Consider the following 25506-nt stretch of genomic DNA (forward strand, 5'->3'; position numbering starts at 1 on the left):
AAATTGAAAAGTCAAAAAATGCACATAGTGTTTCAAACTCAGAACCTCCTCGTTAATTTTAAACATCATAAGCCACCACTTTTGGTTAAACTTTTTGACCATTTGAACAACGACAACAAAGTCTTTTCCCACTAAGTGGGGTCGGCTAAAAGAATCCTAAAACGCCATTGCACTCGGTTCAAGATTTAATTTGTACTCTTATAGTTTATTTATTTATTTATTTATTTTTATATCTTCTAAATATTTGTACCCTTTCAATATTTGATTAAAGTGCATTGACTAATAAACACCTCAGCATTTTATGTCAATTTAAATTGCATTGTCAGTCCTATTTTCTCTGCATGTATTGATATAAAAAATTATATTGGTACATTTGATTTCGTGGGATTCAAAAATATTCTAAACCGTTTTGGAAAAAAATTATATTAAATTGGAGATCATAGCCAAATTGTAGGAAGTATCGTGAAAATAAATTGTATTTACCTACGGTTTTTTTTTTGCAATTATCTCTAAAGAGGGAAAGGGTAATCAAAATGCCAGATAATAAGAAATTTGGTTCAATATGCTGTGCATTTTTTTGACATGAGATTTAAGAAATATGAGGTTGTGTCAGGTCATGTTATTTTGGTACAAAAAATTATTAATAATAATACATGTGGCACCAAAATTATAAGAAGAAGAGTTTAATCAAATCTCTGAAAGGTATAGATGTTTAGTCTAAAAAATTCAAAATTGCGGCACCTATATATATCAAAATGTCCCTTAGAAAAGCCAATGCACCTAGAAGTCGGAAAGTCCGATTCACAAATGCCAACATATTTTTTGAGTTTGGTCCACTCTCAAATAGACCTGGCATTCGTGTCGTGTTTCTCGTGTTCGTGTCGTTTTCGTGTCATACCCTATAGCTTAACGGGTCGTGTCGTGTAATACCTGTTAAAGTAAACGGGTAATATGACCCGACCCGAAATCAACCCGTTAATATTATCAGGTAATATGACCCAACCCGTTACCCGTTAAGAAAATTATATTTTAAATCAATAAAAATGAAAAGAAAAACATAATTTGACCCAAAAAAATGTAAACCATAATATTAAATTAGTATACATACTAAATTTCGGAGTTGACCCCTTAATGAAAGTTGTAAAGCTTTTCATTACGAGTGATTACATTTTTCACACTTATTATTATTAATTTTTCACTCAAATAAATAACATTGTTCATGAGATTTGGAGGGTTTTAAAAATCTACACTTATTTATACTTTCATCAAGTATAACATAAGATTTTATGGTATCCACTAGTGTAAATATTTTAAATTGAAGATCGAATTCATTCATTGTATTCATATAGGGTCAATGAGTGTAGCTGTAAAAAAATCATCAAAATCAGAGTTAAAATAACCGTTAAATCGTAATTTTTCGTTTATAACCGTCGAAAAGTTTTGTCTCATTACTTGATCTTTGAATGTTTGTTTTTTTGCAATTTTTGGCGTATGCGATCTCGAAGCATATATAAACAAGTTTGACGGTTGGATCGTTGAAATTAGTTTCGTAGGATACGTATCCCATCAAAACGATAGATTCACTAATACTAAAGAGTTTATTTATACTTTCATCAAGTATAACATAAGATTTTGTGGTATCCACTAATGTAAATATTTTAAATTGAAGATCGAATTCATTCATTGTATTCATTTAGGGTCAAGGAATGTAGCTGTAAAAAATCATCAAAATCGGAGTTACAATAACCGTTAAATCGTGATTTTTCGTTTATAACCATCGAAAAGTTTTGTCTCATTACTTGATCTCTGAATGTTTGTTTTTTGCAATTTTTGGCGTATGCGATCTCGAAGCACATATAAACAAATTTGACGGTTGGATCGTTGAAATTAGTTTCGTAGGATGCGTATCACATCAAAACGATAAATTCACTAACACTTAAGAGTTTATTTATACTTTCATCAAGTATAACATAAGATTTGTGGTATCCACTAGTGTAAATATTTTAAATTGAAGATCGAATTCATTCATTGTATTTGTTTAGGGTCAAGGAGTGTATCTGTAAAAAAACATCAAAATCGGAGTTAAAATAACCGTTAAATCGTGATTTTTCATGTATAACCGTCGAAAAGTTTTGTCTTATTACTTGATCTCTGAATGTTTTTTTTTTGCAATTTTTGGCGTATGCGATCTTGAAGCATATATAAACAAGTTTGATGGTTGGATCGTTGAAATTAGTTTTGTAGGATGCGTATCCCATCAAAACGATAGATTCACTAACACTTAAGAGTTTATTTATACTTTCATCAAGTATAACATAAGATTTTGTGGTATCCACTAGTGTAAATATTTTAAATTGAAGATCGAATTCATTCATTGTATTCATTTAGGATCAAGGAGTGTAGCTGTAGAAAATCATCAAAAACGGAGTTATAATAACCGTTAAATCGTGATTTTTCGTTTATAACCGTCAAAAAGTTTTGTCTCATTACTTGATCTTTGAATGTTTGTTTTTTGCAATTTTTGGCGTATGCGATCTCGAAGCATATATAAACAAGTTTGACGGTTGGATCGTTGAAATTAGTTTCGTAGGATGCGTATCACATCAAAACGATAGATTCACTAACACTTAAGAGTTTATTTATACTTTCATCAAGTATAACATAAGATTTTGTGGTATCCACTAGTGTAAATATTTTAAATTGAAGATTGAATTCATTCATTGTATTTGTTTAGGGTCAAGGAGTGTAGCTGTAAAAAAATATCAAAATCGGAGTTATAATAACCGTTAAATCGTGATTTTTCGTTTATAACCGTCGAAAAGTTTTGTCTCATTACTTGATCTCTGAATGTTTTTTTTTTGCAATTTTTTGCGTATGCGATCTTGAAGCATATATAAACAACTTTGATGGTTGGATCGTTGAAATTAGTTTCGTAGGATGCGTATCCCATCAAAACGATAGATTCACTAACACTTAAGAGTTTATTTATACTTTCATCAAGTATAACATAAGATTTTGTGGTATCCACTAGTGTAAATATTTTAAATTGAAGATCGAATTCATTCATTGTATTCATTTAGGGTCAAGGAGTGTAGCTGTAAAAAATCATCAAAATCCGTGTTAGAATAACCGTTAAATCGTGATTTTTCGTTTATAACCGTCGAAAAGTTTTGTCTTATTACTTGATCTCTGAATGTTTGTTTTTTGCAATTTTTGGCGTATGCGATCTTGAAGCATATATAAACAAGTTTGACGGTTGGAACGTTGAAATTAGTTTCTAAGATGCGTATCCCATCAAAACGATAGATTCACTAACACTTAAGAGTTTATTTATACTTTTATCAAGTATAACATAAGATTTGTGGTATCCACTAGTGTAAATATTTTAAATTGAAGATCGAATTTATTCATTGTATTTATATAAGATCAAGGAGTGTAGCTGTAAAAAATCATCAAAATCAAAGTTAAAATAACCGTTAAATCGTGATTTTTCATTTATAACCGTCGAAAAGTTTTGTCTCGTTACTTGATCTCTAAATGTTTGTTTTTTGCAATTTTTGGTGGATGCGATCTCGAAACATGTATAAACAAGTTTGACGGTTGGATCATTGAAATTAGTTTCATAGGATGCGTATCCTATCAAAACAATACATTAACTAATACTTAAGAGCTTATTTATACTTTCATTAAGTATAACATAAGATTTATGGTATTCACTAGTGTAAATATTTTAAATTGAAGATCGAATTCATTCATTGTATTCATATAAGGTCAAGGAGTGTAGCTGTACAAAATCATCAAAATCAAAGTTAAAATAACCGTTAAATCGTGATTTTTCGTTTATAACCGTTGAAAAGTTTTGTCTCATTACTTCATCTCTAAATGTTTGTTTTTTGCAATTTTTGTCGTATGAGATCTCGAAGCATGTATAAACAAGTCTGACGGTTGGATTGTTGAAATTAGTTTTGTAGGATACGTATCCCGTCAAAACGATAAATTCACTAACACTTCAGAGTTTATTCATACTTTCATCATTTTGATGGGATATGCATTGATGTTATACTTAATGAAAGTATAAATAAACTTTAAGTGTTAGTGAATCTTATCGTTTTGATGACTTGGAATAAATATATTAATTATTTATATATTTTAAGTGTTAATTAGACTATGTTTCAATTAGTATGTGATGATATTTAATAATAAAATTGCATTTATGTTTTTTATTACGTATTTTATTTTTATTCAAGTTAAAATGTTATAAGAGATAAAATAAAAAAAAAAGCTGGTTATTTTTTTTCTTTGGGTTAAACATTAGGCGGGAAATGGATGGATATAGGTTGCAAAATTTCCCAAACATTAGGTGGGAAATGGATGAAACTCTTGAAATATTAGGCGGGAAATTAATTATTATAATTTTTTTATGTTTTTGGTATTTTTAAATTACTTGATATTTTTATTTTTAATGTGTTTTATGATTTTTAATCTCAATCCTTGCCTATAATATACTATAAAAATAAATAAATAAATAAAACTTAAATTTTAAAATTTATATAGAATAATAATAGAATAATAATTAATAAACAATATATACATATTCATTATATCTATTGCATTTTATAGTAAGTTTTTTTTAGTAGTTTAAAAAATTAAAATCATCAAAATAGCATTTTTCTTATCGTGTCGAAACAGGTTACCCGCGTGTCACTTTCGTGTAAACCTGTTAAGGACCCGTTATTAACGGGTTATTATCGTGTGACCCGATAATGACCCGATTAGTTATCGTGTTGACCCGAAATCCGTTATTTTCGTGTCGTTTACGTGTTGTGTTAACGGGTCGTGTAATAAATTGCCAGGTCTACTCTCAAATCATTGTCTAACAAAGCTTTCTTTGTGGTAGTTTATCTAGTTGAAGTAAAGGAAAAATTTGAAGTTCAAATTAATTTAGTGAATGACAAGTTCTACATTAATTTATTTTGTAACCCTAAATGCAAAAATATTATTCTATTGAAAAGGAAGGGTAATAAAATAAAAAAGAAAAAGAAAAACGGGAAATGACGAAAATAATTGTCATTCATACTAGACTATTAGTCTAGGGCCAGTTTGTTATTGCTATGTTTTTATAAAAACTGTTTCTGCTGTAATGTGTGAATAAATAACTGTAAAATAAAATTGTTGAGTGCTTGTTAATTTTTTTTTTTTTTTTTTTTGTATATAATGTCTGATTGTTTGATAAAATTTTATATAAATTGTTGTGAATATGTTAAATGAATAAAATTAATATGGTGTTTAATATGATATAATACTTGTCAAATAGAATAATGTAGGAATAAAGAATGTAATTTGTAAAATAAGTGGGGTCAGGCCATTTGAAAATTTCATTAAATTGGCATTGATTATTATGCTCTAAAAAAAAGAAAATTAATGAAAATGGCTTCAAAACTTTACATTATTACTAAAAACTATCTAATAACTTTATTTAATGAAAAGAACAATAAAAAATAAAAATAAAAAATAACAAAAACTTACCATACGGGCGTGAGTGGATTGGCCAGTAGACTGTGCCCAATGTTTTTTTTGGTAGAAACCACATTGGTGGATTTAAAAAACAAGCTTTGCAACTTCTTGTTTTTTTGTAATCATCACTTGTATTTTTAAGGAAAGGGATCCTTTCCAGATTTCTTCCACCAAATTTACCAAATCAAGGGATCCGGACCCGTGAAATTTGATACAATGACTGAAGTTATTATAACTTTTAAAGAGGACCCCTGTTTGTAGCCGTTGGATCAAATTTCAAGGGTCCAGATCCCTTGATTTGGTGAATTTGGTAGAAGAGATTCGGAGATGATCCTTTTCCTATTTTTCAATTCATCAGAATGATTTCTTTTGTTGTTTTTTAATCACTACTTCCATTTTTTTTGTGTTTTTTTTTTAATCTTCACTCACTCTATTTCCTATGTTCATTTGTCTACCTTGCATATCACTTTGCCATTTTCTCCAACCAATTTTATTTTTTATGGTATTGTTTTCCAATAGTAATCAAGATGACGAGAGATTTTTCAATGTGCCCCACACGGTACTCTAGGTGTCTCTATATAAGTTGTGACAGCCCGTCCCGGACTTTTCGTACCGTAGGGGTGAAATGACGGTTTTGCCCCTAGTATGGTTGTTTCGTTGTGTGGTTGTTTTTAGGTTTTGCTTGGCTAATTTTGGACCACACACATACCACACTCATTCCCTTCTCTCTCTGCCCTGTCCCGAGCCCCTCTTTCTCTCCCTTTGCTATCCTTTTCGTACGGACGACACCCAAAACCCTTGAAATCTTCACAGATCGAGGAAACAAATTACACAGTTGTGCTCGTGAGGTCCTTAGGAGTTCAACCATACCCATTTCAGGTAAGGATACCTTCGTTTTCATGTCGAACTCGGGATCCCCAGATTTGGTCACTGTTCATGCACACGTTAATTCTTGTGTTTTTGGGAATTTCAAGCTTGTAGGAAGCTTGGTGAGGTTCTTAGGAGGCTCGGGGTGGTTCGTTTGAAGGTTTTGGACGTTGGGATCGTGAGTTGCAGGTTTGGCCGGAGTTGGTGGTGTTTTCCCGGCGAGTTTCCGTTGGTTTTGGTGCATGAAAGTGGTATGGATTTGTTCCTCTTGTTGTAAGCTTCATTTTGGTATCAATTTTATGAAATTTGGTTGAAAACGAGTGCGATACGAAGTTTTGAAAATTTCCCGGTTTTCCGGCGTCGGCGCCTGAGTTTGACCGGAGAAGATGACGGAATATTCCGTCAGTTTGGACGGAATATTCCTAACGGCGTTAACGGAATCCGTCAGAGTTAACGGAATATTCCTGACAGCGTTAACTGACGCCGTCAGCGTGCTAGGCACGTACCTGCGCGTGGGCGGCGCGTGTGACGTCGGAAATTTTTTCTAAAAATATGGGGATGTTCGTGAGGTTGAGTAGATCACGTTGGTGTATTCATACACCCCATTTGAGCATTGTATGAGAAGTTATTTTGTAATGTTGGTTATGTGCTTTAAAATTAACGTTTTTATAGTTGTTTCGCATATAGGTGAGACCTATCCCGAGGACGAGAGCGGTCACTCTAGGTAAGGGGGTTACGACCCTTCTACTTTCCAGTGAGTGGGCTTTTGGTTTTCCGTATATACCTATATACTTATGTTTTTCCCAGAAAGTGAAATAAAACGTTAATACGTTTATATGCCATGCATTATGTTTGCCCATTTATTTATGCATTATTAGTTGTATATCTATATGTGTGTTGATGTTGTAAACGCACAGGTAAGTGCCAGGTGAGTTATGGTTTATGTTTATGTTCAATAGTGATTTGAGATGCATAGAGAGCTCATAACCTGCACCCCCGGTGTTAGTGCTCCCGCCCAGAGTTGGGCACAGTCCTTCACGTGATGTTCACCTCCCGCACCACACGCTCATCTTGGATCCAAGTTAAGTGCACAGTCCTGTCGTACAGACCACTTTAGGTGGTTCCGACTTGTAGGTGACCCGCGATTATTCGCCCAGTCTTCATGTGATCGTAGCACTTGAGCGTACTTATTATACACCTTGTCCTGTCGTACAGACCACTTTAGGTGGTTCTGACTCGTGTGCAGGTATAGTTAGTGAGTTGGAGATTTGAGCTCTAGATTCAGCCGTACAGGTCACGTTAGGTGACTCCGGCTGACAGATTATATGGCATTGTTTGGCATTACCTGAGTACTTGCATTTTACTTCGAGACATTTGGCATGGCATATTTCTGAGCATGATTTGTATATATATATATATATATATATATTATATTTTCTGGGAAGTATACAGGTTTTACGGCGAGGGGTTAGAACTTGTTTATGAAAATGGTTTTTGAAAAGCTTTGTTTTTGCCCACTCACGCTTTTTGTTTTGCGCCCCTCCAGGTTCTAGGTTGGCTAGCACTTTTGGTGGCTCACCAGAGGATTTTCTCGGCATATATGACAGATTATCACCAGTGTAGAACCACCTTTGGGTGTGTTTCTTTAGTGTTGTTTCTCCCGGACTGCATTAGGTCTTCCGTGCTCTGAACTTTGTTTTTCACACTTACGCTTGCACATGTATGTTCTTTACCTTGTGTATAGCTGGGTTTTTATTTATTCGTACTTTTATTATTTTTTTAGCTTTTGCACTGTGCACATGGTTACGTCATTTCCACGTGACGGCCAACATGCCCTAATCTCGGTCGGGGTGTGTCATAAGTGGTGAGATTCTTGTGTTAAAAAATTAATAACATAAAATCTAAACTTTCCTGCCGCTTACATAATAACACTTGATGTACTACTTGTGTTAAGAGCACAAGGAAAAATTTCTCCAAGATGACACCCAAGGTCAAGAAATTGGATGGAGAGCTATGTTTAATTATTGTAGGTATGTAAAAAATGTGAGGGAATTTTAATTTGGTAATTGAAAATATCTTTTTAAATATAATTACTTACATAATCTTTTCAAGGTTTTGATTTAAATGATCCCTTATGGTCTCATTGTTTTTGGCATAATGGGTGCTTTTACATGACTAAACAAGGTCTAAGTTTCAAACCTTATGAAACTGAACCAAGAATGAGACATTATTTATAAACTTGACCAATAAGTAGACATTATTTATGAAACTGGACTAATAAGTAGATACTATTTATGAAATTGGACATATAAGTAGTCACTATTTATGAAATGAAACCAAGAATTAAACACTATTTCTAAAACTAAAACAATAGGTGGAAACTATTTATGAAACTGGACCAAGAACTAGACACTATTTATGAAAAATGACCAAGAACTAGGCACTATTTATGAAAGTGGACCAATAACTAGGCAACATTTATAAAACTGGATCGCTATTTATGAAACTGTATCAATTACTATACACTATTTATGAAACTAGACCTAATAACTAAGTACTATTTATGAAACATGACCAAGAACAAGGCACTATTTATGAAAGTGAACCAAGAACTAGATACTATTTATGAAACTGGACAATAAATAGTGTAGTATCATTCAATTTAATAAATAGTGTTCAGTTTCATAAACAGTGTTTGTGATGGACAGTGCATCAGATTTTTTTTTTTTCATATTAAAATGATGTCATTTTCATTAAAATTTAAGTTCTTTTCTTCTTTTTATTAAAAGTTAAGGGTTTTTTTTATTACTATTTAATTTTTTTCATTAAATAAAGTTATAGTATGGTTTTTTGTTAAAATAAACTTGGCCCAAACCCCTTTCATGAAAGCTCCCTTTTTATTAAGAGTGTAGTTATTGGCACTTTAAAATTCTCATTGTACACTCCAAACATTTTATATTTAGAAAGAAAAAAAAAACCACTTCAGATGAGTGCACAATGAAATTTTTGAAGTGTCATATCAACACAGTTCATTTAAAATTTTAATATTGAATAACTTATTTTCCCTAATATAAAATGACTGTTTTGGCCCAAAATGTTTCTATGATAATGTTTTTTTTTCTTGGAATACACCATCAAGCCCAATGTGAAATAACCTACATCTCAAGAATATTTTTTCTCAAATCTCATACCTAATTTCATCCTCCATTGTGTAATAAAATAAACATAAACCCACAAAACAAATATCCGCACATTTTGATGAAAAAAAAAAAAATTATGTTTTACGAGTGAAACATAGAATCGAAAGTTTAGAGGCTCTACATGAGGTATGACTTAATATTTTGCATCAACTTAAGCGATGTCATATGGATGTTCAAACCCTAAACAACGAGACAATCTTTAAAATTGTAAAGAGACTTTGGTTGATCTCTACCAAAGAAGTAAACTTCAATAGATCTCTACCGAAAATAGAGAGACACTCATTTGGTATCTACTAACGATTTAAAACAATTTCGGTTGGAACTGTATACGGTTTTTGTTGGAAGCTACTGAACTTTTAAAACAATACATTGCTAGAGATTTTGGGGTTGAGAGGGTGGTTTGGGAAGTTAAATGGGTGTATTAAGATAATTTTTTATTTGAAATGTATATGTGATGCGTTTTCAGTAAGTGAGGTCGATTTAACAAATTGTGTGTGTCAATAAAACCATACCCTTGTTAACTTAATCTCACAAGAACGTCCTTAAACCTAGAGTTATTTTATTGACACCTCACACAATTTTAATATTAAAGTACTTATAGTGAAATTAGAATGCCCTACATCTTTTCTATAGTTGTTAGATTAAACATTCATCCCTTTTAAAGATTTGATTAAGGTGCTTTGATCAATTGCCACCTCAATAATTTTCTATTTATTTAATTTCCATGTCATTAATTTAAATGCATTTATATAGAGGCATAAGGTAACTTTGCAACTAATTACCTACAATATAGGAATTTAATTTCGTCAATCCCCTTCCACACATTAAATGATATTTTTTAAATAAAATAAAATAAAACATTAATTAACTAATTCCTCATTACCTTATTATCAGTATTTAAAAAAAATTCTCTTTCTATTAAAAATATCTCAATAAAAAAGTCTTCAATATATATTTTTTTCACGTATAGATATATAAAAAATATACTTAAAACTTATGGTACATTTGAGAACAAAAGTATCGACTTTTGGTACATTTAGATTTTAAATGTACTGAGAAACCAAATGTACTAAAAATTCAAATGTACCATAAAACCAAATGTACCCATTGTTATGTAACTCTTTTCGTACGTTTAGATTTCAAATTTACAGATAAACCAAATGTGCCCATTGTCAGGTAACTCTTTTGGTACGTTTAGATTCCAAATGTACCAAAAGACCAAATGAACAAAAAATCACAAATGTACCACAAAACCAAATGTCTCTATCTAATAACCCTTTTGGTACATTTACATTCCAAATGTACCGAGAAATACAAAATATCAAATCCACTATAAAACTAAATGTGTCCATATTATAGGTAACTAGATGTAGCTTTATAATCAAACAAATCTTTATTATGTGTTGGGTCTTCTAAATAATAAAATCTGACAATTTTTTTTATAAATATTCTACTATATTCACAAAAAAAAAAGTAAAATTATAACAAACAATAAAAAAATGCATAGAGATGGATAATAAATGCATAAATATAGGGATAAGAGGAAAAGAAAAAAAAAACGAAATGTCTAGGAAAAGTCATGAAAAACTAAAATTCTAAACAAAATAAACTTATGTGAAAAAATGAAATTAATAACCAAAATTTTAGAAAAATGCTTGATCAAATTTTCAAAAGAAGTGCATGTTTAGTCTAAAAAATTAAAAAGCGAGACGCCTATATCAAAACGTCCCGTTTGGAGGCTCCCTATGCGGTATGACTTCAGTTTTGTTTAATTATTTTATATCAATTTGAATGACCTTGTAATGCTTGGGAAAGCTTAGATCCAGATTCATATTTTCAGTACATCCCTACCGATACTTTCAACGATTTTTGGTAGGTTCGACCAAATAGGTAAAGTAATTTAGAGGATACATGCTGAAATATTAAATCATTTCATTTTACGTACTCTTTGGTTGAAAGTATTGGAAGGATGTGTGACATTTAATTGTGGTAAGAGGTGGGCTAAAATGCATTTAGTCTTTTCAGACCGGACCTCATTAAGATTTAGTCATACCCTTCAAGGTGTAGGATACCTCAGACTCAGCCAGAAAAAGAAAAACAGAAAAAAAAAAAAAAAAAAAAAAAAAAACCCCAAAAGTTATCATAACTAAATGAAATTTCAGTTGTGGGAAGGTCTAGCTTAAAAACCCACTCATTCATTCTCCTTACCCAAACAAGCAACAAAATAAATCAAATTGCAATGGATAGGATGTATTTTGTTTTTCTTTTTTGTCAACAATGGAATGGATGTATCAATATGTCAAAATTTGAGGGCTTTATGAAGGTGTGGATCCTGTGCAATTGCACAATTTGCTCCTCCTTCACTACTCTGTGTAGTACCAACGAAGACCTTTACTTTTATGGATTACATAACCATAATAATTTCACTCTCGCACTTAGTACTATGGTCTAATGGTATTTCTCTTCACTTGAAAATAGCTAGCCCATTGGTGAGCCTAAACTCACCTTCTTTCTTTAGACCATCTCCAACCGTGGCCTACAACCTATTTTTCCTTTTCTTTTCTCCCCCTTCCTGTTGGAAATGTGCCCTAAAACCAATCATATGATGATACTTTACGGACATTTCAAACTAATGTAGTTTAAATGTAAAGGGCAAACATTATTGTTTGAGCCGTCTCATATAAATGTTATATGCTTAAACGATAAGTCCAAGGAATATGTGATTGGAAGAATGCGATCTAAAGAAGTTAGATTCATGAGACCATTCTTTCGTTGACACATCCTAAACGTTCCTGATCATAGGATTGTCAATTGGGCATTGACAGTCCGTTAAGATCAGTACGTGCTATGTCTTCTCTCAGGGAGAGTGACTAGTCTCGAGTCATTGGTGTGTGTGACATCAAGACAAGTACGTAGGTGCTCAATAGAGAATGAGTTCACTGAACACGATCAACGAAGAGTTCTCATATTCATGTCACATAAGAACTCATGGTTGGGATAATGCAAATTAGTCTTTTGACCTGAGGCATCACAGTTGTCTTGTGGTTAGGTCCTTAGTCTTTGATTATGTCAAAGTCACTCCATCAGGAGGGTGTCCATGGCATCGTTGGGGTTAAGCCACTTAGCCATGGAGGCAAGTGAATGCGCAACAAGGGATCTCTAACCTTCAAACTGTTTGAGGGAGAATACTCTATGATATGATTAAGAATCTTTGGCCAAAGTATGAATGAGATTTAGGAATGTGTTCCAAATCACATTCAAGGTAATCATATAAGCACAAGACTCACATTGGATAGTCGACATGAATAAACTATCAAACCAAACAATGTGGTCAAGAGTATTGTATTAGAGAAAGACCGTATTGCATTTGTAATCCTAAAACTGAATAGGTTCTCCACCTCTTCTGATTAGCTTGGGTAACCATGACATGCTGCTAGGCGTCAACCATGGTTTGTGGAAGCCCTAAAAGTGTATTATCACTAACGGGAGAATTGAAAGTAAGTTTCAATTCACAATCGATTAGAAAGAGTTTTAATCGCCCACTGCCTCGCTAAAAGGAACCTAATGGATCGTTCACCGAGTAAGGTAGAGTTTGAAGAAACAACGGAGATGAGTAAGAATAATTAAATGGTTTAATTATTTATCTAAGGCTAGGATTAATTAATATGTTAATTAATCAAACGAATAAGTTCGTTAAAGACCTCGGGTTAGTTTTGGGCCGCAAGGCCCAATGAGATTTGAATGTCAAGCCCATTAACTCAAGTTGTATGACAACTTGAATAAACAAAGGGCTTGAAAGCCCAATAAACCCTATAGGCTTGCCATGTTAGAAGAATAGGGCTTTTTGTCCATTAGGTCACTTATTTGAAGGGACTATATAAAGGACTTTATAGCCTAAAATTTACATATGGTAATTTTTGGGGAAAGGATGAGAACACAAGCTCTCCTTTCTCTCTAAAATTTAGGCCACCTTGGAGGGATCATCTAGCAATCAAACTCCTCCAAGGTCACTCATTTCTTCTTCATTATGCCTTGGTGATGAATCATTAGAGGTTCTCAATTTTGGGAACTTGGAGAAACTTTTTCATCCATCCAAATCCATGGATCTAAGATGCAAGGAATGAAGGCCCTCTCTTTGGGTGATTAGCCTTTGCTTATGCAAAGAGGAATCTACAAAGGTATTGATTTCTCAACTCACTTTGTTTTGAGTTGAGTCTTGGTTCACCTATCTACTAGGCTTTGAATTTCATGGGTAAATGTTTTGTTTTTAAGTGCATACAAGCATGATTCCGCCTTTAATTGTTAATTGCATGCTATTGATGTTGCTTAAATGAACATGTTTTTCACAAATCTTCCTTCACTTCCCCTGGCCCCCCCTCCCCCCAAACCCAAAAAAATCCAACCCAACCCAAGATTAAAATTGGACCTAAAACCTAAAACAAAGCCAGATTTAGGTAAAAACAAGAATTTAACGGGTCCAAATTTAAATCTAACAGCTAAAGTAATTAAACTAAAAATCTTTTATGTGTTTCATATTTTTTTTCATAGTGTTTAACGAGTTTCATGATGTCTGTTATTGATTTTTCAGTATTTGTCAGAATCTAAATATTTTTAGGTTAAAATATTCATAAAATTAAATTAGGATGGTCTACATAATTTTTTTCTTTTAAAAAAGTTACTTTAAGAAAAAAAATTAGCCTAAATTCATTATTTAATAATCTAGGGTTAAAATTTTTGGTCATAAGGGTTGAAGCAGAAAAGCTGTTTCTAGGTTAAAACCTAAATATTCTGGGCTAAAAATTTTAGGTTTTAGACCAAGAGTTGGAGATGGTCTTAGTGTAGATAATATTTTTTGGCAAAAAAAAAAAATTATAATAATAATAACATTACCCTCATCATAAGCGGATTAAGAATTCCTATACATCTAGATTTTTCTTAATTAAGTACAAATAGAATAGGAAACCTCATCTGTCCATATTACACATTCTTATTAAACTTTAGCGGCACATGATATGTTGAGTTAATATTCCAAACCCTACTAGGATTTTCAAGCAAGCCATAATTAAGTGGATAAGAGACCGCATTTTTTTTAACAAACGATAATATATATACTAAAAGAAAAAGGGTGCACTTAGCCCACGATGACTAACAATAATGTGGTTCAAAAATTAAACATAAGACCTCTCATATACAGTGAAGAAGAATACCACTAAACCGTAGTACCAAGTGGCGACTAAAAGACCATGTTAACTCTATAATATTTCTCCCAAAAAAGTGCGGCATTAGGTAAATATTCCAACATATACATATGTAGTCCAAGCAAAGGTCTATCTTGAGTTATTTTAGGTTTTGGGCCTCTCTGAAAGTCGTTGATCAGTGTACAACAATTCCCACACTAGCTTATATTTGTTCTGGCAACAATTATTAATTTGGAAATTGCGCATATATATTATTATTGCTGACGTTGATGAAGGCGATAAGTAGGAAGAGCTAAGAGATGATTAGCCCTTGGAACCGTTAGACCGAACTCCTCCGTCATGTCCAACTCAGTTGGCAACATATTATTTGGAAGTTCCCAATCAAAACAATGCACAAGTTGTGCCACCAATAGCTGTACCATCGTGATGCCTAACTGCATTCCAGGGCAACCCCTTCGACCAGAGCCAAACGGAATAAATTGGAAGTCACGTCCGCGGAAATCTATATTGCTGCCATCAAACCTTTCCGGTATGAACTTGTCTGCATCAGTCCACACACTCGGGTTCCTGCCAATTGCCCATATATTGATCATGATACGGGATTTTCCAGGTATGTGGAAGCCATTAACGTTGCAGTCCTCAATGGCTGCATGGGGAAGCAGCAATGGTGCGACTGGATGAAGCCTCATGGTTTCCTTCACTACCATGTCCAAGTACTGCAACTTCTCCAAGTCTGATTCTTCCACCATTCTCTCCATGCCGACAACATTTTCTATCTCCTTCTGGACTTTCTTCATTACCTGTGGATGCTTGAGGAGTTCGGAGAGTGTCCACTCAGTCGATGTTGCTGTAGTGTCCATCGAACCTGAGAGCATGTCCTGCGAAATTGTTGTCCAAAATAAGCACCATTACTTGTTTCGTAGGGAACCATCGTGATTCATATTCGCAATAGAGCAATATAAACAGTGCATGTCAATATATATGAATTAGTATCATATTACTTACCAACATTATAGCTTTGATGTTGGAACGTTCAATTCGGTACTCAGACTCTACTGATCCCATGAAGCCCAACATGACATCAACAAAGTCCTTAGGTCTTTCTTCGCTGGTAGACTGAAGATGCTCGTCGATGATCCTCTCAAAAAAGTCATCAAACACCTTGTGAACAACCTTCATGCGCTTAGTTAACCCCTGGAGGTCAAGTGGAGCAAGAAAAGGGATGTAATCACCAAAGTTAGGGGTGGCAGCCAAATGCATGCCCTCTTGGACCACTGCCTTGAAACCCTTCTCATCCAAGTCTTTGTCCTTGTACTTCTTCCCAAACACCATCAGGCAACTAATGTCTGCGCTGAGAGACGAAACCTTGGCACTGAGATTGACAGTAACACGATCATGAGCAGCCTCTTGAATAAAGTTAATCAAGATGTCAAGCTCTTCTTTCCTCATGGACTTGAAAGATTTAATCTTGTGGGCGCTAAGCAATTCAAGGGTGCACATCTTACGCATGGTTCGCCAATAAGAGCCATACTCGCCAAAGGACAAATTCCTTTGTCCCCAAGAGATATGCTTTGCAGCTTCAAGTGGTGGCCTACTTGCAAAATTAAGGTCATGTGTTTTGAGAAACAGCTCAGCAGCCTGAGGGGATGAGGCAATAATGACAGGAGCAAGCCCCAAGCACAGGTACATGATGTCGCCGTGCTTTTGGGCTAGTCGATGCAGATCCCGGTGAGGGAACTCCCCTAACATGTGCAGATTTCCGAAAAGCGGAAGCCCTCTGGGACCGGGAGGCAGTCTCTTCTTTTTGTTGTTGCTTTTGGTCCATGCTTGCAGCACATAAACAAGTGCTAGCAACCCAACTATTGCACTAACCCAATCCATGGCTAACTATACAGAGCTAAGGTTTTTGTTCTCAAATGGTGGACTAGTTTAAGTGCTGGTTTAAAAGCACTGTAAATATTTATAGGGATCTCACCACTAGGTTAGTTACAATATCAATGACATGCTTTTTCTTTATATATATCTATATATTATTTTTCTTCTTTTTCGTTGTCTGTTTATGACATGAGTAGGGGCAATTTCAATCTCTTATGTGGGGATCCAAGCGTTCCTTGATTATTTAACCGGCACTAAAAAGGGAACTAAAAACAGCCACTGAGGTTAGGCTGGTGGTGAGTAGTGATGGGTTTGGTTTCATTTAGTTCAGTTTTTTGCCAAAATCGCAACCGAACTAAAATTTTGTTTCGGTACGGTTAGGTTCAGTTTTCTTTCGGTTTTTTTCAATTCAATTTTTTTTTAGTTTGGTTTTGTCCGGTTCAGTTTCGGATTTAATTTTATAAAACCTTTTCTTTTTTTTAATATGAAATTTAGAAAAAGGGGCTTGCATTGGTAAACTAGTATTAAAAAAAATGGGGAAAGTGGAAAGGTATAAGATCATATAAACAATCCTATTTTATCAACAATCTCAATTGCAAAAAAAAAAAAAAAAAAAAAAAAAGGAAAATTGATCACCATATCTATTCCGAAAGCAAAAAAAAAAAAATAGAGAAGCTTTTCCAAGTTCCAAAACTTTCCTCTACAACCAATGGAATAACCTCCCTAATTGAACCAAGTATGCTTCTTGAAAAAGCCCTAGACATAGGGGGTGTATTCAATTGAGAATTTGAGAGACTTTAATGGATTTATAAATCTATGGATTTTTATGGAGTTTAATTGATTTATGGGGAGATGTGAGATTTGTGAGTGCTTAAAATACACTATGAAATCTCTTCAATTCCCTCTAATTCCTCAACTTTCTCAAATTCTTTGAAATTAATTTTTAATTGAATACACCTGGAATGTTATAAACTTCTTTAAAATCCTAACTATCTTGGCAACGAAGTTTCACAAAAGAGGCATCACAGACATACATTCATAAAGTGTTAAAAGGGATTCAATTCAGTTCGAGTTCCAAACCTCCAAAACTGAAACCAAACCAATAAAGTTTGGTTTGATTCAGTTTTTCCTTTTTTTGTTCGTTTTTTTTTTATTTTCAGTTTTCGGTTTTTCGGTTTCGGTTCGATGTTCGGTCTGAATTTTTTCTATCTTAGGTTTTTTGAACTCACCCCTAGTGGTGAGGGTCGGTACAGTGACAGGCACGGATGAGTAAACTGAGTATAGGGTTCAAAACCTAACCATTGAAAAACACACGATCGTAGTAAAGTCTAATGCCCAGCCATGCCTGATTAATTTTGTGTTTGTTTCAATTTATATAACTAATTAATTTTAATTTTTTTTTGTTCATGTCTCGATCCGGTGTCAATTAAAATTAGTAAGGAGTGGATATCAAGGAGGAAATAATTTTATAAAAAAGGGTCACATCTTTGTTTCCTTGTGTTTAGTGAGTTTACTGGCTATATTTGGATGGATGTAAATATCAAGGCAAACTTGAGATATGATGTCAATCGTTCTTATGATTCTAGTATAGTGTATTCAGCCGGCAAGCAGGCTGGGTCATATTTGATTTGTCCAATGAGCGATATTCTATTTAAACTAATCTAAAGTAGATGGACGGAATCGAGCTTTGGGTGCATAAGTAGAGAATACTATTGTCGGTAACTTGGCTACATCCACATTAGCTAGAATATAAAGTGGCTTTAATTCAAGGAAACTTTAACAAAAAGCTTCAAGTACTGTTCACTTTAACGAAAAACCATACTTTTACACTAAAAAATCAATCATGATACTATTCACTTTACCATTTATTTTGTCATTATCATTAAAACTCAAAGTTTTCAAACCATTTTCATTAGTTTTTCTTTAATTTTCAAAGAGAAACTATCAAATCTCACACTCAAGACAGAATGCCTCCTCCGTCGGTAGATTAAGGGACGGCAGAGACTAAAAAAATGTTGAAGAAATATCAAAATCTTACCCATGCCATGGCCCTAAACAAGAACTAAACCCACATTTCTACAAAAGAGAAAATTAATTCGATGAATCTCTTGGCCCTTGCAGAAAGGAAAAAGAATTTCACGTTCTTTCAATGACGGTGATGAATCTACTCCTACGAGAAAAGGGTGAACCGATTGCTCTAAGGTTCTATTTGGACCCAAAATAATACTTTGGGCCGAGCCCATGATTGTTCCCAGTCCAGTAAAAAGTATTAGGAATATTCCTACCTTGGGCCTAGCCCAGTAGAGTTCGGCCAAATCCTATCAGGAGATGGTTGAAATCACTAAATCAAATGAAGAAAAACAGATAAATTATATAAGCGGAAAATGCTAAAATATGTCTCACATAAATCAAGTCTCACAAGAATCAGTACCACACGAGCAATTTTAGGTCCTAGAGTAGTGCTTCTTAGCACAATGCTACAAGGTAAATTAAAGAACCTTGGTTTGGCAGTAATGCGGAGTCTTGAATCATGATTCACTACTCGAGCAATTTGAAGTCATTCATCCCTCTTCCGACTCTGCCAATCAGTCCAGAAATGAGAATGAAACCAGAAGAGAGGACGATTTAAGTTTAAGGGACAGACTATTCTCTCCCATACATACTATTAATCCTTCTAAATGATTACATGTGCTACAATGTACCACAAGAGAAGGTAAATCTGAAATTCGAAGGCCCAAATAATATTCACGGAAAGGAATTCATACCATGTATGGCTTCCATGTTGTCTTCCTTGTAAACACCGAGAGGTGAGCCATGGACAGATAAAAGCATCTCCCCAGGCTTTGGGAACCTAACCGTTTTCGGTGTCATCCCAATAGACAGCCTTTGGCTACTAACCTGCAGCATAAACCCGAGTTTTCAAGGCCACTCAACGACTGTATTGGAAAAAAAAAAAAAGAAAAAAAAAAAACCGAAGTACTAACTGCGGCCTATTCTTGTCAAAGCTCAATTTCTGTACTAATAAAGTAATAGTTCATTGTTTTCTTGACAGTACCAAAATCACTAGAACGTCATATAATACTCTTCTCTAGTTTTCCCCTTTACAAATCAAGTTCCCTAATCTGTCGTTACTGTTTAAGTCCAAAGCTCTTCAGCACGGAAGATAAGCTTACAACATAATCTCCCTTATCCACGTAAATTCACCGAAGGCAACAAGTTTCCCTTGTAGTTTGTTAGCAAAACGGATAATCAGTTTAACACTTCTTTTAGGTCCTGAAGATGGACACATGTATACTTTGGAACTCATAGACTTCATAAGCTGTTTAGGCCTTCTACTTGTTCTGAGGTATGGAAGAATATGGAATCAAACTAAAAGCTATCAACATAACTACGATCAGAAAAGGTGCGGCTCAATATAAACCAAATATGAAAAATCAATCAATTAGGCACAAACCCCAGGAGTTTGGAGAGTATCTTGCTTCCCAAACATCAGAGAATCAAATGGCTCCTCAGAAACCTACAACAGAAATTTTAGAAAGGTAAATACGTATATATATATATGTCTGAATGCATGGATGTCTTCATATATGTGTTTCCGTGCATGCATGTCCGAGCGTGAGTGGGCTTACGGTGTGTGTGCCTATTTAAACATGCCATACGAAAGTGAACATCTACCATAACTTATAGCGTGTGAATGCAACATAAGCATATCAGAACAGATGCAAAAACAATTCTGTGACATTTAGGTGGACATAAATAATAAGAGAACATACAAAGTCTCTGATCTGAAGATTATCAGCTCCCAGAATGCTTGTTCTCTCTGTCACAGATCAACTCTATCAGGTGAGAAATAAGCAAAGCAAGAACACTGAGGGTACAAAACTTAATCCTCTGATTCTAGTGCTCATGTCCAAAGATTAGAATTTGCTAATACCTGCTTTACTAGAAAACTCAAAGCCACCTAAGGGCGGGATTGCAGCTGAGCAGCCAGAATAAGCCATGGACAACCGGCGAAAAAGAGTCTTATGTAAATCTATTCCATCATTCATGGACACATTTCTGTCTTTATCAAGCCATTGGACTTCCATCTGTCCATTTTCTCCATTTGATACAATCGACAGGTTTTGATAGTTGTCTTTAAAAAATTGCAATAAAGGGGTTTGCAGCTGTTCCTTGGTGAAATAGGAGCGGAGCAAACGCAATTCAGTCAGCAGATGTTCAATCTCCACATCACGGATGGCCCTAATGGCAGATATTTGCCGCTCAACTGCGAAAAAAGAAATGAACAATAGGAGCACACCGCAGTAGGTAATCACCAGAGCTTTACTACAAAGTACAATCCTAAATTAAATTAAATTTGAGAATATAAAACGAAAAGTATACCATCTGGGTCTGTGAATTGAGCTTCTTGCTTCTCAATCTGGGGCTCCTTATCATCGGCAACGTTTAAATCTGGTTTGGGTGACAAGGCAACTTGCTTTACAGGTTTCCTACCTCTTTTCCTTGCCATATATATGATGATGAAGTGGTAAATTTTGCTTGCTATTATATCCAACAACACAGAGAAGGGAAAAAAACCCCCCACAAATCAAATCAACTATAAAATTCGTAACGCGAATAAGAACAAGAATAAATTGGAAGAATGTGAGTTGAAAGATGCAGAAAACAAAAGATTATTACAAGTAAAAAAGAAAGAAAAGTCGCAGAAATGTGCAATTTAGATGAATGAGGAGATGATGAAAGTAAGCACAGTTAGGGTTTTGAACGAGGCAAGGCAAGAGATATACTAACCGGTGACCCTACGTCGGCGATTGGGTTGGTCGGAGCTTGTACAGTTGCAGTTGCAGCGCTGGGATGGGCGGGACCGGTTGCGAATGAGTTTGAATTTTGAGAGACTGGTGGTACACAGATCGTTTGGGCGAAATTTTGATACTGGTTCACGTCTTGTCTCGACCAGGTCCAATACGACACGTAGTTTGTACCAAATTGAGGATAATTTTATTCTTTTTATTTTTTACAACAGAAAAAGGGTGTGATATACACACATCCCATTTTACTTCTCACACACCCTTCCATTTTTCGGCCGTCAGATTGGATGAATTGAGAAGGGGTGTGTGAGAACTAATTTGGGGTGTGTGGATAGCACGTCCCTAGAAAAATACAAACAGCCCAAACGGGAGTTTAAGTCAAACAATGAGTTTGTCATAATAATTTCAATCATGCTTGTGATTTACAAATGACAAATTTAAGACCTTCTATTAAGAATATCATTAGGGATTGGTTTGGGATTGTGGTACTTTTAAAACAGCTTATTAAAAAATCTACAACATCAAATATGTTTGGTAAAACAAAAAAAAAACTTTTCTAAAAACAGATGTCAATGACCGTAAAAAAAAAAACATAGAAAAGCATAAATATGGTCTATCATCCTTCTAAAAAAAAATTTTATTTAAGAGAGCTTTAATGAAAAGGGTTTGGATTAACTTTAATTTAATCAAAAATCACATAATAACCTTATTTAATGAAATAGGCATGAATTTTAATGAAAAAAAAGAAGATAAAAACTAAAAGAAAACAAGCCTAAATAAAGGGCCCACGAGCCGGAAGCAGGCCCAGCGTGCAAAACAAATTTATTTTTTCCAATCCATGCCCTTGACGTCACGCCACTTCCGTCAACCAAAGCCGTTAGAATTTTGTATGGGGTTATCATTTGCTTAATTTGTCTTATTGTCTTGCAACTACATGTGTAATTGGACATGGGTTATCATTGTTTCATACACAAATTATATTTCTTCTACCATTATTGGTATTCACCGTCCTACTCACATTCTTAAATCTTTCTTTCCGCTAAATTATTTAACCTTCCACTATAGGATAGTTTTATAATTAATTTCCCATTTTATAGACTACTAGTTATGTAAACTGCCATTAAATTAAAATTACATAGTAGCAATATCAATTAAATTATGATATAAGTTAGCAAATTAATTGTCTTGGATTCTAGCTTTACAAGTCGCCTTTTATGTCCTAGCAACTGTGACAACCCATCCCAAATTATTATATATATTTTCTCCCCTAGTGTGTAAAGTGACAATATTGCCCTTGTTGGCTTAGCGACGTGGATGTAAATATGCAGTTCTAAATTAATTTCCTCATTATCATAATTAGATTGTACTCGACGTCATGAGTGCGTTGACGCAAGTTAGGGCCGAATCAGAGTTGTAACAAGGAAGTTACGAACGTATAGAGTGTAAACAGACCAAAATAAGAAACCAATCACCATAATTCCTATTTCCTTGGACCCAATTAGGTATTTGGGCTATTATCCCATATGGACCAATCAAAATTAGTCATCTATCTTCCTCTCTTAGGGCAACCCAATCAAGGCTTAACATTTTCTTCTTCTGCCTAATCAAGAGGACGCGCGCACACACACACACACACACGCACGTACACACTCTCTCCCCTATTCTCGAGCCTTCTCTTTCCTTCTTATCTCTGCGCCGTGACACCCACATACACCATCATCATCAAACTCTCATGGATCGAGTCTTTAGAAACCACCATCATTCTCCTCTCTACCTCACAAACTTCGCCATACCTTTAGCTCATCGAACGAATGATAGGAACGTGAGAAACCAGAAGCTTCGACGAGGTTCAATTTTGCTCCGACGCAATCCCAGCGTGGTTTCAAGATTTTAAGGCTTGGAAAGGCATTCACCCAACTTTCCTAACTCTTTGAAGTAGTTTTGGAGTGAAGTGGACGTTGGTATAGACGAGTTTGGAAGGTTGCAGAGTTGGCCGGAAGTATCGAGGGAATTTTCGACCGTTTTTCATTGGATTTTGAACTTCTATTAGGTAAGAATGTGTTCTACTCTTCAAGACCTTCAAATCCATATAAATTTCATGGATTTTGGTTGAGAAATGACAAAGTTATCTGCTCTAGAAAATTTTCCAGAAACCAACGAGTGCAACCGATGGCGGATGGAAGAGACCGGTGGAGTGACCAAAGAAGAAGAGGAATATTCTATTAACTTTAACAGAATATTCTAATGGCATCAGGTACCGTCAGTTACATTTAACGGAATCTTCCATCAAACTGACGGAATATTTCTAACACCATCAGTCACACAGACGGCAAATGCCAGCGTGTGGCCATGCCTTGGCCAACGCGTGAAGGCACGTCCGATGTCCAAATTTTTTTCTAAAAATATGTGTGTGTTCGTACTGTTGACGTTGGTATATTCAAACACCCCATTTAAGCAACATATGACGAATTAATCCAGGGCTTTGTTTATGTGCTATCAAATTAACGTTAAAATAGTTGTATCGCATATAGGCGAGACGTACCATGAGGACGAGCATGGACAAACGAGGCTAGGGGGCTACGATCCTATTACTTATCAGTGAGCGGGCATTTTTTTTCTATATATATATATAAATGCTTTACGATTTCCAAAAACATTTTTAAATGAATTTATGTCTTGTATGCCTTGTCTATATCACTTATTACTATATTGTTGCATTAGTATGAATTGTGAATTATACTATTTGATGTTGCGGAGTCTTAGGTAAGCTTTAGGTGAGTTAGCATGTGATTGGTCTTGTTGCATTGCATATTGCTATGCATTTATGCATTTAGAGCTTATTATGCTACACCCAAGTGTTAGTGCTCCCGCCCGAGGCCAAGGCATAGCTTTCATGTGATTGTTCACTTCCCACACCACACGCTCACCTAGGATCCAAGTTTCGGTGCTAGCCTGTTGTATAGACCACAATTGGTGGTTTTGACTCGTAGGTGACCCGCGATCCATCGCACAGCTTTCACGTGATCATAGAACTTGAGCATACTTATTTACACCTAGCCTGTCATACAGGTCACATTAGGTGACTTCGACTCATGTGCAGACATATGTTGATGTGCTATAGGTCCAAGTCGTACAGGTCACATTATGTGACTCCGTTATATCAACTTTTCACCTGGCTTACATATTTTAGTGCTGAACCTTACGACATGGCATAATTCTATTTTCACTGTTCTTGAACATTGTTTTTATATACATGGATATTACTATTTCCTGGAAATTATACGGGTTTTACGAAGAGTGGTTATTGTGTTCATAAAGACAAATGTGTTTTTCTAAAGCTTTGTTTTTGCCCACTCACCCTTCTGTTTTGCGCCCCTCCAGGTTCTAGGTAGCTGCTCATCTTTGGTGGCTCATGAGGACTACATGACCGTTCTGACGTTTCCATAAATAAAAGTAGTGATATTCTCCCTATTTGTATAATTAGTACTTAGTTAGTTCGACTGCACTTTCATTTTACCTATGCTTTGATATGCGTGTATCTTATATTTGATCACTTTCACACACTTACATAGTATCTCTAGTTAAATAAGTTTAGTTTTGGTTTTTGGTTATTCACATTTCTTTTGTTAATATCACTTCTGTTGCGCACTTGGCTACGTCACTCTCATGTGACAACTAGCACGTCTAGACTTTGGTCGGGGTGTGTCAGTTTGGTATCAGAGCAAGGTTAGGTAGTCCTGTATTTTTGCTTAAGTCTTAATCGTTTCGATCTCTTATGTCAGAACCATGTCGCCTCGTAGAGAGCCACGTACTTCTTTTGAGTCTGAATTTCCAGATATTGGACAACATGGTGAAGCTATTGCTAGTGCTATTCAGTCTTCACTCCGTCCTCCCCAGATGACCCCCTTAAAGACTGTATATAACTTGAAACTAAATGATTTCTTTAGTAATAAGGGGTCCAAGGGAGTTGAGCGTTGGCTCGACCATGTTGAGAAAACCTTTCGGGTGATGCAGTGACAGGGAAATCTTTCAGAAGACAGATGG

General features: G+C 34.8%; 2 protein-coding genes across 2 annotated transcripts; both read right to left on the reverse strand.

Annotated features, from left to right (window-relative positions):
- Positions 1-15033: 15033 nt before the first annotated feature.
- LOC103926693 (cytochrome P450 71AU50-like) lies at positions 15034-16660 on the reverse strand. The gene is made up of 2 exons (XM_048570896.1): positions 15785-16660; positions 15034-15657 (listed from the first exon to the last, which is right to left on the reverse strand). The coding sequence occupies exons 1-2, from the start codon at positions 16658-16660 to the stop codon at positions 15034-15036; spliced, it is 1500 nt and encodes a 499-aa protein (XP_048426853.1).
- Positions 16661-19005: 2345 nt separating this feature from the next.
- Positions 19006-21620, reverse strand: LOC125471071. Its single transcript, XM_048570944.1, has 7 exons — positions 21446-21620; positions 21038-21196; positions 20589-20921; positions 20428-20474; positions 20109-20171; positions 19420-19552; positions 19006-19232 (listed from the first exon to the last, which is right to left on the reverse strand). The coding sequence occupies exons 2-7, from the start codon at positions 21162-21164 to the stop codon at positions 19216-19218; spliced, it is 720 nt and encodes a 239-aa protein (XP_048426901.1). The 5' UTR covers positions 21165-21196; positions 21446-21620; the 3' UTR covers positions 19006-19215.
- Positions 21621-25506: the final 3886 nt, after the last annotated feature.

This window comes from the organism of the source record quoted next, unplaced genomic scaffold (genome assembly GCF_019419815.1).
Source record: "Pyrus x bretschneideri cultivar Hongxiangsu unplaced genomic scaffold, Pyrus_bretschneideri_v1 Contig56, whole genome shotgun sequence".
Taxonomy (NCBI): Eukaryota; Viridiplantae; Streptophyta; class Magnoliopsida; order Rosales; family Rosaceae; genus Pyrus; species Pyrus x bretschneideri.